General features: G+C 41.8%; 1 protein-coding gene across 5 annotated transcripts in view; it reads left to right on the top strand.

Moving 5' to 3' along the window:
- The window catches only part of grhl2b (grainyhead-like transcription factor 2b), a 106,953-nt gene that overhangs the window by 23,923 nt on the left and 66,867 nt on the right, over positions 1-16,163 (top strand). For all 5 annotated transcript variants that reach the window (XM_052023592.1, XM_052023591.1, XM_052023595.1 and 2 more), the window contains one exon: positions 6,996-7,410. In XM_052023592.1, the coding sequence (XP_051879552.1) occupies positions 6,996-7,410 (415 nt within the window). The remainder of the gene's footprint in view (positions 1-6,995; positions 7,411-16,163) is intronic.

The raw sequence follows: 16,163 nt of genomic DNA, 5'->3' as shown, positions 1-16,163 counted from the left end.
TGTACTCATTGTGTTGTCCTTTTGAACTGCCCATCTCCTGCCCATTGTGTTTCTCACAGAGCTGCATTGTCAATGTCAAAGTGACTGTGTCCCTCGGCTGTAATAGTGGATTGACATTAGGTCTGATGCTGTTGGGACAATCAATAATGGTCCTTGTGTTCTGGAGCCTGAACTTCATGTTGCCTGTGCCTGACTTAACTTAAAATGGGGCTTCACAGAGCAAGGCTTTGATCGAGTGACAAAAGGGACCAAACTAAGATAACTAAGGACCAAACTCTGCTGCATAGGCATTGATGTGCATAGGCACCTGTCAGCCTGAATGCGGTTGCATGCACACACAAGCCTGCAGGAGCATACATAGATAGACTTGGGCACAGACACCTATGCCCACTTCCACTTCCTCACTTGTTCTCTGCATATCCATTGACACCTCTGACTGTCGATCCTCTCCGTACCTCAAATCTCCTTCAGTATCCTGCTCATCACTAACCTCCTTTCATCCTCCCTCCATCCCCTTTTCACTCCTCCTTGTGCCTTGATAGTTGCTTCTCTCCTTCCTACCCTGTAGTGGGAACACCTCCACCTCTTTCCTCTGTCTGTCTGGGTTCCTCCCTCCACATCTTTTAATCTCCCACCTCCCTGTTCCCAATGCCCTCCTTTGCCCTCCAGCCCTGAGGAAAACCCTGTGTACTGTCACATGGCAGCATTCCCCTAGCAAAACACCAGGCCAGATCAGGGTATGGAGCAGGTGGACTTTAGTGATGGGGCTGGGGGCACTACTGTTGGTGGCAGGGTGGAAGTGCGGTTGGTGGGGTGGGGGTGGGGGGGGGGGAGCAAGGCCTGGGGAAGTTCTCCCTCCCCCTGGCTCTCTTTCTTTGATCCTCCCCTGATCCTTTTCCTGTACAACTTGACACCTAATCCACCAATGAATCTATGCCTTGAATGTCAGAAGAGATGCTAATGTCTTTGAATGATTATATTTGCATATTTAGAAGCAGATTTATTTAAAGCAGATTTATTTAAAGCAGATTGAAGCCTCAGATGGTGGATGAGTTTTCTGAAGTAACCTTTTATTAAATGTCATAATATCAGAGGAGAAAGATTGATTCATTCAACGTCGCCTGCGGGATTGCCAACTTGTTATATAAATGACATGGGTGTCTCCTAACACTCAAAAATGTGCAAATGTCTTTGTGTTTTAATGGCTTCATGCAAACAAAACGTCAGCATTAATGCAAGATAGAGACTTTAATGGCCTCATTCACACTTGTCTTAATCATCCCGATCTGCGCAAAGCTATGACAACAGTGCACAAATTAAGAGCTGAGTGGGACGTAGTTGCTTTGTGTTACAACATTAATCGAGCATTATTTTGTTTAAATTGATGTTTAAAGTTGGGAGTCTGACAAAGCAATTCTTCATTTAAGCTGACGCTTTAAAGTTGGGTGTGGAAGTTTGGCTGGAATATATGTTTATTGAGGCTTGGGGTGGCAATCCTAATGACAGTCTAACAGCATTTTGAATTTATATACTTGCATGCGTTATCTTCCTGTATACTTGTATATTTCCTGCATTATCTGTTTGAGGAAATTCCTTAGAAATAAAGTGAGGGAATATCAAGGGGGCCAAATTGTGTAGGCCTCAAAAACAAACAGTGTGGTTTTCAGTGACAAGCCAGTGCTAAAGCATATTCCTGATTATCTGGGCACACCTGTAGGAACCAGTATTGTGAGTGGTTAGCTCCAGTTAAGTGTAGCCTGCAGTGCTTAATATTAACCTGTACCTCCTAAGGGGTGGTGCATGTAGCTGAACTAAGTGCTAGCAACTATGTACAAAGTGAATGTGACCTGGGAAACATTTACGAGTTTACACAGGTTAAGGGCAAGTGTCATCCAATCGCTTTGGAAGTTGGATTGGAGACTTTGATGGAGGAAGTGAAAGTAGGTCTCAAATCTGCAGGGGTCCTCCAGACACATGATCAAGAGGTACTGTGAGGAGACTGGAGTGAAGGCCATTGCCAGGAATCATGTACTGAAGACCTGGATGTAGTACTGCAAGGTGCTCTGTTGCCACCCATAAGTGGTGAAGGTCTGTGAGTGCATCTTCAAATGTCATATGATACCAACTGCACTACTAACATCAGGCTTTGCTCATTTTTTTTTGCACCCCCATCAATCACCTACCTATTATTTCTATCAATTCCTATTTGTACTTCATAATCATGTGCTCATCTCATCTCATCCTCACACATTTGGTACAGCTGCGCACCACACACCCACATGTTGCAGCTTGCATACAATGCCAATTATCAAAAAATATAAGCAATTAGCATTAATGAATAAATTAAGGAAAAATGAATAAAAATAAATACAGCCACACCAGCCAAACACATTCAGTGACACACCTCCCCATTGCAGAGCAAAGTGCCACTCAACCTGGAAGGAGAAAGAACTAATTGAAGAGGACAAGGCATGCCTGCATGCTGCAGCCCCAAGGAGAGGATGGTGCTGGTTATTTTTGGGACAGCTGTTGTGGAGGCTGTACCCGGCAGTGACTCGGAAGCCATCAAAGACAATGACATCCCTGGAGCTATTCCTCTTTCTTGCATCTCCCTCATCCATACTCTGCCTGATTTATAAACTGTAGTTGCTGTGAGCATAAAATTGCATTCTCCTAGTCTTATCTTTGTCCACTTTTCATTTCAGATATTCAAGAGCTGCAACCTGGCCAGGCAGCGGTGGAGGACTGTGATGATGAGCTCTCACAATCACGGTCTCACACCTGCAGCCACCAGCTCAGATACTGGCAATGCATAATTTAGCATGGTGGCAAGAGCCACAAGCAGTGAGACCTGGACATGAGTGGTCTGCAGCCAGGATAGTGGGCGGGTTACCACAATGGGTGAGGTTGCACATGAGTGCTGGTGCTGAGCATGCCAACGGAGACTGCAGTGAGACAACCTGCAGGTAAAGCACAGTATAATGGTTGGCACATTGGGAAACCTGCCAGAAACCATGTTCTCAAAATATATGGAGGGATCCAGTGCCAACTTGACACAATGCTTAGCTGGAGGCTTGGAGTACAGACCTAAGAAGCCAACTATAATGCACTGTCAGTTGGGTTATACCACAGGCACAACTGCAGTGCACGGTATCATGCACACTGGACTGCTAAAATAATTTCTACACTGGGGATTGAAGGGTGTTGCAGCATACTTCAAACCTTTGATCCAGCAGATTTATAGCACTGTTGAGGTGCCACGCAAGATAATTATAGAGGCTTCATGGAGCAAAAACCGTACTCCCCTCCCTCAGAAGGACAATGGTTGTTCTTCCCCTGCTGCCACTCTGGCAGTGTCCTGTATTTGCAGTCAGCTAGCCAGCTTTGGCTCTTGCCCAACCCTACCAAGATGATCCAGTCCACTGCCTTTCCAGGCTCACAGCTGCTGGAAGTTATGCTCCAAGTCTACTGTATCTGCAGCCTCTCCCACTGTAATTTAGCAACCAGTCACCAACCATGCTCAGGTGCTGAGCTGTGACTGTGTCAGAGCACTTGCACAATCAAACGCTCGTGGAAAATTTTGTATGTCTGATTGGTTGATGTCTATATGAAATATGACACAACTTAGAAATTTGGATTTGAATATTTGTGGTGACTTAATTTTTGCATTGGGCACAATTGGATGTGTTAGTCAGCAAAAGAGAGAAGATAACTTTGGGACTCTTGAAGAATGGAGGGGTTGGAGTCCTGACGTAAAACTATTTGCTGTATAGTGGAGACAAGGACAACTTGCTCCTGACTGAGGTTGTGAAGCAAGCAGGAGACCACCATGATGCTTGATGCTGGCTTGACTAAGCACTGAAAGGCTCTTGGCAATCCAGGCAACAGATGGCTTGTTACTATGCACCAGTGGTCTACTCTATCAAATATTGTATGGTAGCATGATTTTCAGTGAATACATGCTGTTCATGTGAGTGTTGCTTTGAAACTGGAGTCAATGCCCATGTGGTCAGTGGATAACCTGAATGGCTTGGTAATCATCTTTTGGTGTGCTATGCTAGCTGAAATTTTGATGGCACAGTGGACTGTGGTCAGCAGTTGACATACCAATGCAATACGCATGCAGTCAGCGACATCTTACACCAAGGGGAAATCTGCAATCACGGCAACATCTTGTGATCTCTGTTGTGTGTGAATGAAATGTAGCTTTAGCTGTTTTTGAATAGAGCATCAGTGCCTTCCTTTATGCAATGGATGGCTAACTGCAACTCTTCTTCTCCAACTCTTGTCTGGAAGGTGCCAGCCACAAAGTCCATTGCCAATGTCACCTTGACAGCCAAGTTCATGGAGAAACCTTGAAGTCAGCAAAATACCATTTAGCAGTTGCTCCGTCACTTCCAGTAGATGAGTGGAGTTTGAAACTACTTTCGAAAGCATCAAAAGTCACAGAAAGCCAAAGGATATAAGGGAACAGTTAAGCTGTTAGTAGTTAATGGCACAGTGGTGCAATGGTTAGCACTGATGCCTCATGGCTCCAGAGATCCTGACCTTGGGTGTTGTGTGGGTGGTATTTGCACATTCTCCCTGTGGCTGCATAGGTTTGCCTACGGTGCACCCATTTCATCCCACGTGCCAAAGATATGCTGGTTGGTAGTTTAATTGGTTACTATGAATTGCCTCTGGGAGAATCAGGGAGAGGGTGTCTGGGGATGTGAGGGGACAATTGGATTAATGTAATGGGAGCTGACTGGTGTGAATGTGATGGTCCAAAGGCCTGTTTCCACACTGTGTGACTCAGATTCTCAGACAAGTGTGAATAATGCATTTTGGGAAGTTAAATCAGGGCAGGGCATACACCATAAATGGCAGGGCCCTGCAGAATGTTGTTGAACAGAGACTTGGGGTACATGTACATAGTTCCTTGAGAGTGGCGACTTGGGTAGACGGAGTGGTGAAGAATGCATATGGCATGGTTGCCTTCATTGGCCTTGACATTGAGTAGAAGAGTTGGGATGTCACAGTACATTTGTACAAAATGTTAGTTCAGTCACATTTGGAGTCTTGGGTTCAGTTCTGTTTGCCATCCTATTTGCCACACTGTTTGCCATCAGAAGGAGGTGCTTCAGCTAGAGGAGGTGCAGAAAAGATTCACGTGGATGTTGCTGAACTGGAGGGCTTGAGTTATAAGGGGAGATTGGATAGGATGGGACTGTTTTCCCTGGAGTGAAAGAGGCTGATGGGTGACCTTGTACAGATTAAAAAGTTTAACAGGGCTATAGATAAGGTGGTTGGTCGTGGTCTTTTTCCCAGGATATGGGAGTCTAAAACTAGAGGGCATAGGTTTAGGGTAAGAGGAGAAAGATTTAAAGGGGACTTGAGGGGCAGGCTTTTCAAACAGAGGGTGGTGGGTATATGGAATGAGCTGCCAGAGGAAGCCATAATCGTACCTGCCTCTGCAATGTTTAAAAGACAATTGGACAGGTAATGGATAGGAAATGTTTAGAGGGATATGGGCCAAATGCAGTCAAATGGGACTAACTTGGGCATCTTGGTCAGCATGAACAAGTTGGGCCAAAGGGCATGTTTCCATGCTCTATGACTTGATGGTATTGATGAGGGATTCTCCCTATTGCTGATTATGGATGACTTTGCTGGAGGAATTGAACGGGTCACTTGCGTTATTCTGGCAGTTATTCACTGCATGAGGATGCCAATGCCTTTGTAACATATGCATTTGCTCTCTAAAGGTGCCTTGGAATTCTAAGGCACAAAGTGCCAAAAAAGTTAATTTTAAGAGTGTTGATTTCTTGATCCTGAGACTTGACTTTTCCCAATCTTAGTTTGATTTCAGTGTGGTATAATATGGCAGCATCTGACTTTAGGCTAATATTTTCTCTTGATAAGACTACATCAGGCCATGATTAAATGTATCTGTTCTTTATGTTGTAATTGAGTTAATTGGCTGACAGTAGTTAAAATGAAATTAGAAGAGTTACAGCAATGACCCGGTAGTTAAAGGCACCACCCAGTGTAACTTAACACCAGAAAGGCTGGGAGCATCATGCTTGATTCCAAGTCAACTCTGATCTCATCTGGAACACTTATTAGAAAATACATATTGAATTTGTTGGCATTGGTGAATCCTCTTTGAATGTCTGAACAGGTTGAAGGTGTGAGTCACAAAGAATAGCCACTTGTGCAAGGTATTGGAATTGAACCTATTATCCATGAAGGCATATCCAGTTAAGAGCCTTTTGTTAAATTATTTTCCTTTCCACTGTCTTTCCTAACTATGTTCATTCCTTGATGATGTTTCTCCTTAAGCACCAACGTAAATGGCCATATTCATTAACTGTTCAATAGTTAAGACTGAGAGGGAATAACAGCTAAACCCTGACCTTGATCGATCACTCAAACTTTTGTAGCTGGGAAGTATCAGAAAGGGGAACCCTGTTTATTTTTATGATGTCTTTCACACTACCTCAAGGCTGCCAAGAGCCACCATTCCAAGTAAGATGGCAGAGAGAGTGAGACTGGGACCTTCCTGGTGAATAACTTAGCTACTGACTGGACAAACTTAAATCATCAAAAAGAGGATGGGAATAAATTGTTAATCTTAGAATAACATCCATTTGGGGCGAAATTTCTCTTGGTATGTTAGCGCTAAACCTACAAGAAATTATCAGTTGCCACACATTTGGTTCCATTGACTTTGACAAGTGTATTCCATTGACTAGTGCAATTAAATCTGTAGAGGTGATTCCAGATAGTAGCCAATATTTGAGCACACATGTAGAACTAGCAATCAGAGATGAAATTTTACTATAGTTAGGTCCGTGGACTATGGCAGAAGTGAAACAAATCCTGAGAGTTCAAATACTTTCTATCATTACCACTTCATATTAATCATGTGTCATTGAAGTTGTTTACTTTGGATTAATTTTGAAAGTACATTTTCTGACAGTTTTCTTTACACTGTCTCATTGCTTTGTCAGAAATTGCCTTGCGTCATCTGATAATCAGAACAATCTGGACGTGCAAGACAATCGGGTGCAAGTTCTTAAGTCCCTCCCAGTGAACCTGTCTTTGCACCCGGAGCACTTGGACGTTTCAAAGAGGGAGAATTATGGTGCAAATCCAGCTGAGAACATGCCTGTGTCAGTTGCAGGAGTAGCTGTGGTCAGCATCAAGACGGAGGGTTACCCTACGAGCTACTCAGGGGCAATGACGCCCAACGTGCACTACAGCAGAGCTGAGGGTGATGAACAGAGAGGGGTGATTTTTGAACAGAACCTCGGCAGCAACCAATATGAAGTGCTCACTGTCACACACACCAACTACCTCAAGGATGACCAGCGCAGCACACCTGACAGCAGCTACAGTGAATCATTTAAGGAAGGAATAGCTGAAGTGAGTTGCAGTTTAAAAATATTTAATATATTTATGTTATTTATTTATGAGGATGTACTTTATTCTTGCAAAAGCTTTTTGTATGGGAGAACAAATGTGCAGTTGATAGAGGTTGTTGCTTTACCTTTGGTAGAGGTAAACATTGCAACTCAACATTGCAAACACTCGAGCACTTCCATTTAGATGCTTTTGAACATGTTAGAATTGATAGATGTGAGTCTACATGGTTTGCAATTTTCATGATTGAGATTGATAGATTTTTGGGTAAAGACTTTGAGTGATATGACTGAATGGTAAAACAGCAGTTTTTGGTCCTCTCTTCTCAAGCCAGAGGAGGTTTTTTTTATATTGGGTTACATCAGGCTAGCTTCTGATTAAATGTCTGTACCAACAGTGTATGGAATATAAATGTTCACTCTCCTATTTTCTTCCCATTATGCAATCCCTTGGTCAATTGGATTGTTGCTGGCTTAGAGGTTGTATTTCAAGCCCTGCATCTTAATATTAAATTGGACGTTGAGTTTACTCTCAATTCTATGCTTGTTTGAACTTCCGGCTCTGTGAACTGCATAATTGTATGATGATTTTTAGAGATGACTTGACAATTCCCTTTCACATTCCTAGCTAAGAGTCTTCCTGTCTTAATGTGAATTATTACAAGCCCACTTAAGGATGAAAAGCAAATGTTAAACTATAAAGAAAGCTGTTCACACCCATGTGGACATGTAAACAATTAGTTGTGTATACTAGGTGATTTTGATTATTTTTAAGCTGCCGCTTTCCCTCACCTCATCCAGTCCTTGAAAAGCAGCCAAAGTCAGTTGATTTGGAGGGCATGTCCAGGAAAGATAGCTGCATGGGAATGGAAACTGCCCATGTTAGGGCTAAATAGTTGTTGGCCCTGTTTTTGCAGGATTGTACATGAAGCACTTTGCAAATTCATGGTCTCTTTTGATGCAGAATAATTCTCAGTTAGGTGTGTGACAAAGGCTTGTAGCAGTTGACTGGCAAATCAAAATGAACTAGGAGGCTTGAAATTTGGCTAACAAAATTGGTGCAGTGCAGTTGAAAATTGGCTTATATCAGGAGCTTTGTGTGCATTTTGGGTTTCTTAATGCCCTTCAGGAAATTTGACACAATGGAATTCTTGTTTGCTTTGGCAACTTATTGGCATAAAACACTCCCCAAAATGATGTCAACTGTCATTGCTGATTCTCAGCCTTGCCGGTCTGAGAACAGCCAGGTTTTACTGATGCCCATTTTCCACTGAAACTGTTCTATTTTGAAAACCAACTTTCAAACTGAATTCTTTGTCCTCGTTGAGCTTTGAGCTTTGTGACCTCCCATGACTTTGGCTACAACTTCACACATTTGTGTAGAATGTTTTGCCTGTGGACCTCAGCTTCCTGGTCTTGGGATCCTTACAAGCTGCTGCTGCTGACCTCCGGCACATCTCACAGTTTGATGTTCAACTGCATACTCCAGGGCAAGAGGCTTCACCTAGCCTTCCTTCAACCGTAGGAGAACGCAGATCAGGTGTGAGCATTTACCTGCATTGCAGGCTTTACTCAAAGTGAATACATTCATAGACTGTTGTCATGCCCTAGAGAGACTTCCCTGGCAGGAGCTCTTGGCTATAGCCCTGGAGGATCTCTATGGACTCCTTGTACAAAAAAAATCTCCTACAGGCACTGTTCTTCACTTGTCTGTCCAGTTCCTAGTTATCCTCTGGGGGTAATCTCCCTCCCTCCTTCCTCACATCATTGCAGCATCCAGTCAATCAGCAGCCACACTCTCCAGTGTGATAAGGCTCCATTAATCCAGCACACTTGGGACTTTGTTGGTGCCGAAATGGCAGATTTTCCAGACTATTGGATGTTATTCCAAATTATACTCCCAACATATTTTTAGTTCACTTTTCTTTGGATGTTACATGGTAGTGTAATAAATTTTATAGTGAACTTGGTGAGTTAGAAACCAGCACGAGAACTGGGGCCTCGGTATGTTAGAAGGCAGTGCGGTAATCAATATCCAGTGAGCCCTTTGCCAAACATTCAGGATTTCTGAACAATTAGAGAATGGATTATCGGAGTTTTACTCTATCTGGAAGAATATTATTTCCTTTGTGTTCTGCCCCTTTAAGAACTGCATTTGGCAATCACATCTGCTGGGGTAAATGCTGACACCTGTGAGAATTTGCAATATACTTGCAGGGAATACTGCATTTCCTGCAACAATGCCAATTTCACTGTGACATTACACAGGGAAACCCACAGTGCTGTTCTGTGATGATCACAAATATATGTCAAGATCTTTATGGACTTTCTCAAACAGCATTAAGGTGACCCACAACACTCTTTTAAAGCCATGAAAGTCGCAATTTCTAGACCATGGTATCTAGTGACATTAAATGCATTGGGAACATAGACAGGTTTTCATTATAATGGAAAGGAATTCAACTATATAAAAAAATCTAAATATAAAAACTTCCTTTTGGCACATAAGGAGAATTTGAAGAGCGAACTGTTGCTCTATAGCATTAATCATGAAGGATACCCTCTAATTGTAAATAGCACTACATTGACAAGCCAAATTGGATGTAGAGAAAGAAGAATGTTGGTGTTGGTATTTCGTGTTTTTAAAGTAAAACACTGAAAACATTGAAACCAAAGGTGTATTGAAGACATCAGTTTCAGTATTTTGGGTTTCTTATTTGTTGTGCATTGACCCTGGGGCACTATTTCCCAACTGGCATGCTGTGCCACAGTGGTATGTCATCTGGAACTGGTGTGCTGCAGATGTATTATTGATAGAAACCGTCTTCACACTTGCTCACACAAGGATTTTTAATGGATGATATTTATGGCAAATAGTTATTCTTTCAGAGCTGTATTCAGTGAAAGTGGCACTTAATGGAACAGAATAGCCATATAACTGTTTGGGTCAGAGTCAGCCTCTCTGTGAAGTTTTTATTTAATCTAAATTGAAATCTTTCACACATAACTCAACTGAGCAGAGCTGCTGACCAGTAGCAGGTTTCCCTGAAAGTTCCAGACATGATCCACCATTTTTCCACAGCTGGGATATCTCAATTGCCAATAAAATCAAATCTTTTAAGTGAACGAAACAGCTTTTGTGGAATAAAGCTGAACAAATTTGCCCAAATTAAGTGTGTTTTACACAAAGACAGATAGTGAAGTTTTCGACTCTTACAATTAAACACTTACAATCCACTTGCTATTCTGCTTTAACGTAGCAAAGGCTGTCTTCACCTTCACAAACACAGTCCTGAGGAATAGTTAGATATTTCGAGAGAACAGGAAGCTAAACAGCCCCACCCACACTATTCACTACCTTGAAAAGCAAAAAATTGCAGATACTGGAATTCTGAAATAAAAATGGAAACTGCTGGAGATACAGTCATAAGGTGATGAATGGGTCTGGGTGGTGGGAATTGTGTGCTGGAGAAAAGTTTCAGTAATGCTTTGGGAAGCACTTATCTAGGCCTTTGAAGCTGAATGTGAGTTGAATCCCATGATAATATTAAGACACAAATTTTAATTCTAGAGGACTATTTGAAATAACCAGTGTCACGATAGGAGGAAAGCTTTCATTCCAATGTAGCAATAGCCATTTGAAGATAATGAAATAAGTTGTACTACTGTCTTCACTGAAGGGATCCCATTATGCAACAGTCATCCAATCTCAGTGTTGAGAGTGTTGCTGGAATGTTTCTAAAGGTCCATTAACACAATGGCTTTCAGTCTGAAAAATGAATGACTTTCATTTATATAGGAGATGTATATTTATATGTACTTTCATTTCTATTCTATTCAGCATAGCCATAGCACTTTTAGTAAATTAAGTACTATAATAATGTAGTCACTATTACAATATAACAAATGTAATGAATTTGTGCATAGCCAGCTCCCAACATAAGATAGCATGCTGGAAATTACACGTCAGGCAGAATCTGTGAAGAGAGAAATCAAATTCATTCCAGATCAATGATCCTACTGTCAGATCTGAATCTACTTCAGATTTCCAACATCTGCACAATTTTGCTTTTGGAACAGCAAAGTGATAATGACTATATAACTTATTTTAGAAATATTGACTGAGGAATAATTATTATTTAGGACTGAGGGAAAGTCCCCTGCTGTGAACAGCAATAGTGGCATAGGATCTGTTATGTTCAGTTGTAGCAGATTGACCCTTGTTTTAACATCTCATCGAAAAGATTGAACCTCCTGACAGTTCAGCACACTGTTACTAAGCCTGTATTACTACACTGAAGTGTTGGCCTCTGGAGTGGGGTTTGAAACTTACAACCTTCTGCCTCTGTTGAGAACACAGTTCAGCTGCACAATCACAGTGACCTGGCTGTCTATATCTGATTTAGATCTGATTGATTCCAGCCTGCAGGTCCTTGTAAAGGATGGTTCTTCATCGCTCCCATTGACACTGCATGGAATTCAATTCCAGTGTGCAGATATTTGTCTGCAAACCGTGGATGTTTTTAGCTTTTTAAAAGGACATAATATGCATTTATAGAGCTACCTGTCCTTGGAGAAAGAGCTTCTCTTCCCACTCACTAAATTATTGTTTTAGAACACTTGCTGTTTGTGTGTTCAAGATGCACTTGTGCAGTGCATCTTGTACAGGAGTGTTAACAGAAATCCTGCCAGCCAGAAGCCAAGCAATATTGATAGTTTTCAGCCAGTTTTGAACCAGAATTCTCATCTGCTGGTCTCCAGGTGATGGCTGCAATATAAACTCAGCTGTAGCTTGCTCATGGGATGGTCTAAAAGACCAGTGGGAAGGACTATTATTAATTGAATTTATTTTAGAAGGGTGAATAATTGTCTGCTACTGTATTAATTTGTAATTATTAAAGACATACAGACATAAATGTACAAGTTTCAAATTGTAAAGGTTAAATGGTGCATCTTACTGGATGCTTTATCAGCCTGTAACTAGTCCTTTCTGATGCATTGTAAAACCCTCCCATACAACTGTGGCATTTAATGTTACTTAATGAACAAAGTTCCAGTGTTATTGCTGCCATATTACTTGGAAGAACAGTAGCTCCAGATTGTTGCAGTGGCATCCTACTAGAAATAAACTTAAGACATAATTCTGTTAGCATTTGAAATAGAGAATAACACTCAACTTTATTAAGAGAGTGTTATACCCTTTAAATTCCTTTATGGTACAACCAGGCTAAACGTTACTGCCTAGAAGTTGTTGTACAAACCAGTGCATTAATATTCATTTGCATTCTCATTCATGAAATTCAAGATGTGCTTTCTGGTACTCTTCTCCTGAGGCTAGGCTTGGTAGATTGGCCACAGGCATGTGGGGACCCATTGGAGGCCAGCATGTGGGTAGGTGGCTGGTTTGAACTCTGGACAGCCTTCAGCACGTGGGAAAGGTGGAGGAAGGAGTGGATAGTTGAGAATGCTTGGTCAGTGGTGGGCAGGTCATCTGGAATGTTGGTGGGGTAGGGTTTGGCCTCAGGAATTGGACAGTTTTTCACTTATCTGCAATGTGTCCTAGGTCAGAGCTGTAGGATTAAGACTATGTTGTCTTAGTGGTGCCCAGTATTGGTGATCAAAGGACAACGTGGCTCAAGTAGCTCCGCAGTGCTCCAAAAGGAATGTTGCAGGGGGATGTATTTCCGCACATGGGAACTGCTTTGGGGTTACAATAATGCCTCACACCATTTACTGCCTGTCAAATTCCACAGTTGATATGATCAGACTTGGAAATGACCATAAATACAATTTTGCCTCCTGGTTAAGTCAACACTCATTCAGTTGGTGCTGAGAAAGTCAGCACTGTGCAATCCAAAATTTCTGTGCGTGCAACCTATCTCCTCTCCTAGGTGCTGTCACAAACCAGCAACAAAAGAAACACACTGAGCATGATTCAGTGTTAAAAACTATTTTATTAATCACTACTTATGATAATATGAAAAATAAAAGTAAAAATGTTAGTATGATAGAATTCAAAAATGTTAAACCTCGAACGTTAACCCCAAAACTAAACTCTTCGTGTGTGTGTGACAAAGTCCAAAACTCCCAATTCCGGAATGGTTCTTAAAGTTCAGTTCCGCAAGCCATAAGGTGAAACATGAGCAAGGGCTTCTTCAACAACCACCGTTGTCTGAAGATAAGATGTAGATGTAGAAAAACATAGAGAGAGTACATACAAAATCCAAATGTTCCACGATGGAACCCAAACGACACTCCAGTGTTTACTCGGTAGTGACTTCCTCACCCCGAAAAGCATCCGAACCGTGGTCGTCCACACACAAATACCTGTTTCCTTCTACAGGTCAGCAACAAAGTGAACTCCACCGGATTACTTCCAACTTCCATACATGGATTTCAGTGGCAAACACAGTTATTATTTCTCATCCATCGATAGAGAAAACAAGCAGGCTGGTGTCTCTCTCCCTTCTCTCTCTCTCTCCTTCTTCTTCTGACTTCTTCAACAACGTCATTACGTCCTTTATCTTCTATTGACGTAAGCACGCCCCACACACACATACACACACACTCTCTATCTTAAAGGGACTTTCACTGAGTCCGTAACAGTGCATTTTACTAAAGTGAAGACTCACTGGTTCATCAGCTGCCGTAGATGTGATTCATGAACAAAGTTCAAGTTCTTAATTAACAATGGAGAGAAAAACAAAAGCAGAAAGTTATATTGGCCTAGAAATTCCTTCATACACCAAAGTTAAATCATGCCATGCTGCTGAAAATTGGCTTAACGTGGATTAGGGCAATCAATTTTAGGTGTCTGAGCCCAGCTGGAAATCGGATTCCCAACTTTCTTGTTGGATCATTTTTCCTGGCATGAATCATTCCTAGATGACGTAGACAGTGGTGCAATGGCCAAAATTCATCTCTCACTTGCTTTTCAACTTCAGTGCTATGCATTAAAAATGCTTGCAGAACAAGCAGGTGTTGCTAACGCCATTTCCACTGAAGCTGAGCTATTTAAAGAGCCCACACTCAAACTGCATTCTATGTCATCACTCAGAGCTATGACCTCCTGTGAGCTCAGACATGGGCTTTATCACATCTTCTAGTTTACATTTCACTGCTTTATTCAGGAGATCATCTGAACTCCATAAGTAGAGGAGACTTCATCCACTTTTTTCTTCAGCCTTGATGAAGCAGGCATGAGTATTTAGAGTCATAGAGCAATACAGCACGGATACAGGCCCTTCGGCCCAACCAGTCCATGCCGATCCCGGTGTCCATCCAGCTAGTCCATCTGTGTTGCAGGGCTATCCGTAGTGTGTACTTGTGTAAGATTGCTGCTTTCAGAGATCTCCCTGGTGACCTCGGGTCCTTGCATTATCCCTGGAGTTTGTGCATACCCCACTTGTTGAAAGAATATGCCCTTAGGATCACTGCCTGACCAGGTTCCCCTAAGAGCAAACTCCCACTTCTCCAACAGTGGTAATTGATCAATAGAATACGCTGTGCTGAATATGACACAGTATGGCATTACACAGTGATCCATTGTGGTGTTTTAACACCATTGAAATGTAGTAAAGCAATTTCTAGGCCCAAATTTTCAATGACTAATAATGGAAAAATGATCTATCCTGAATACAAACAAAACTAACTTTTTCTCATTTGCTTCCTTTAAAGCTGCAGTAAGCCAGAAGTCTGACAATAGGGAGATATTGGGCTTTTTTGGGATAGGGAACCTACACCTCTTTCTTATCTTGTAGCACTTTTGCTTTGATTCAACAACAGGAACTATTTTAATGAGGGCTGGTTCTTGCATTGCTGCACTGGGATTACATTCCAGAACTACAAGGACTATTCATACCTCTTCCCTATAATGAAAGTAAGATGGAGGTAATCACCTCAGAAACATCACTTGAATAGTCTTTTCTCAGTCAAGGAGATCTCAATTTTGTCTGCATTTGGACTGGCAATATGAAAGTGTTCTCCTCTGGTTGGAGATCTGTTTTTTTTCCTGCCCCTGCCTACCCCTAAAGGCACTGACTCATTCTGGGCTACAGCACGTCACCAACTCTGGAAGCCAAGACAGTGAGTTTCAGCCGCCTATTAAATCATGGGAAGCACTGCCTAACTCACTCCCATTTTCATCATAATTTCCACCCACTCAAATTCTGCAGTAAAAGCACCAGGTTGTGGCTGATTTATCTTCCTTAGCTCAGAATCCGAGCCATTTGTGTCACTCTTTTTATATGTAGTTGTGGAGACATAAGATTAAGAACAGATCTTTCAGTCCCTTGAGCCCATTCAGTCAGGTTGTGGTTGATGTGCCTCCTGATCCTATTTCCATGTATGTGATATTTATCCCTTAAAATTGTAGTGGAATTAGTTAAATCCAAGCTAATTGACCCTGGATCTTCATAGTTTCATATTATGCCAGGGAGTGCATTGCTCCATTGGTCATTCCTACTACAAAGAATCACATTTGCAGTAAAGAAAAAGGCCATTCAGTCACAGTCCTTAGTCTAAATGAGCCTCCACTCTTTCTATTTACTTAATCTTTCTCAATGAACATATGCTTCTAATCTTTTCTCTTTCACTTTCTCACCTAGATCCCCTTTAAATTTATCTATGCCATATTTCCTTTGAATTCAATGCCAGTGTGAATAAACTTTTTCGTCATGGTCTGATTTCCCAGTTTAAAACACATTAGTGGGAACCATTGTTTGAAATAATTGGTACAAACTTGTATTTTGAAACCTA

This window comes from Pristis pectinata, chromosome 9, assembly GCF_009764475.1.
Source record: "Pristis pectinata isolate sPriPec2 chromosome 9, sPriPec2.1.pri, whole genome shotgun sequence".
NCBI classification, from domain to species: Eukaryota; Metazoa; Chordata; class Chondrichthyes; order Rhinopristiformes; family Pristidae; genus Pristis; species Pristis pectinata.
Note: the sequence above shows the minus strand (reverse complement) of the source record. Positions and strands in the feature narration are given on the sequence as shown.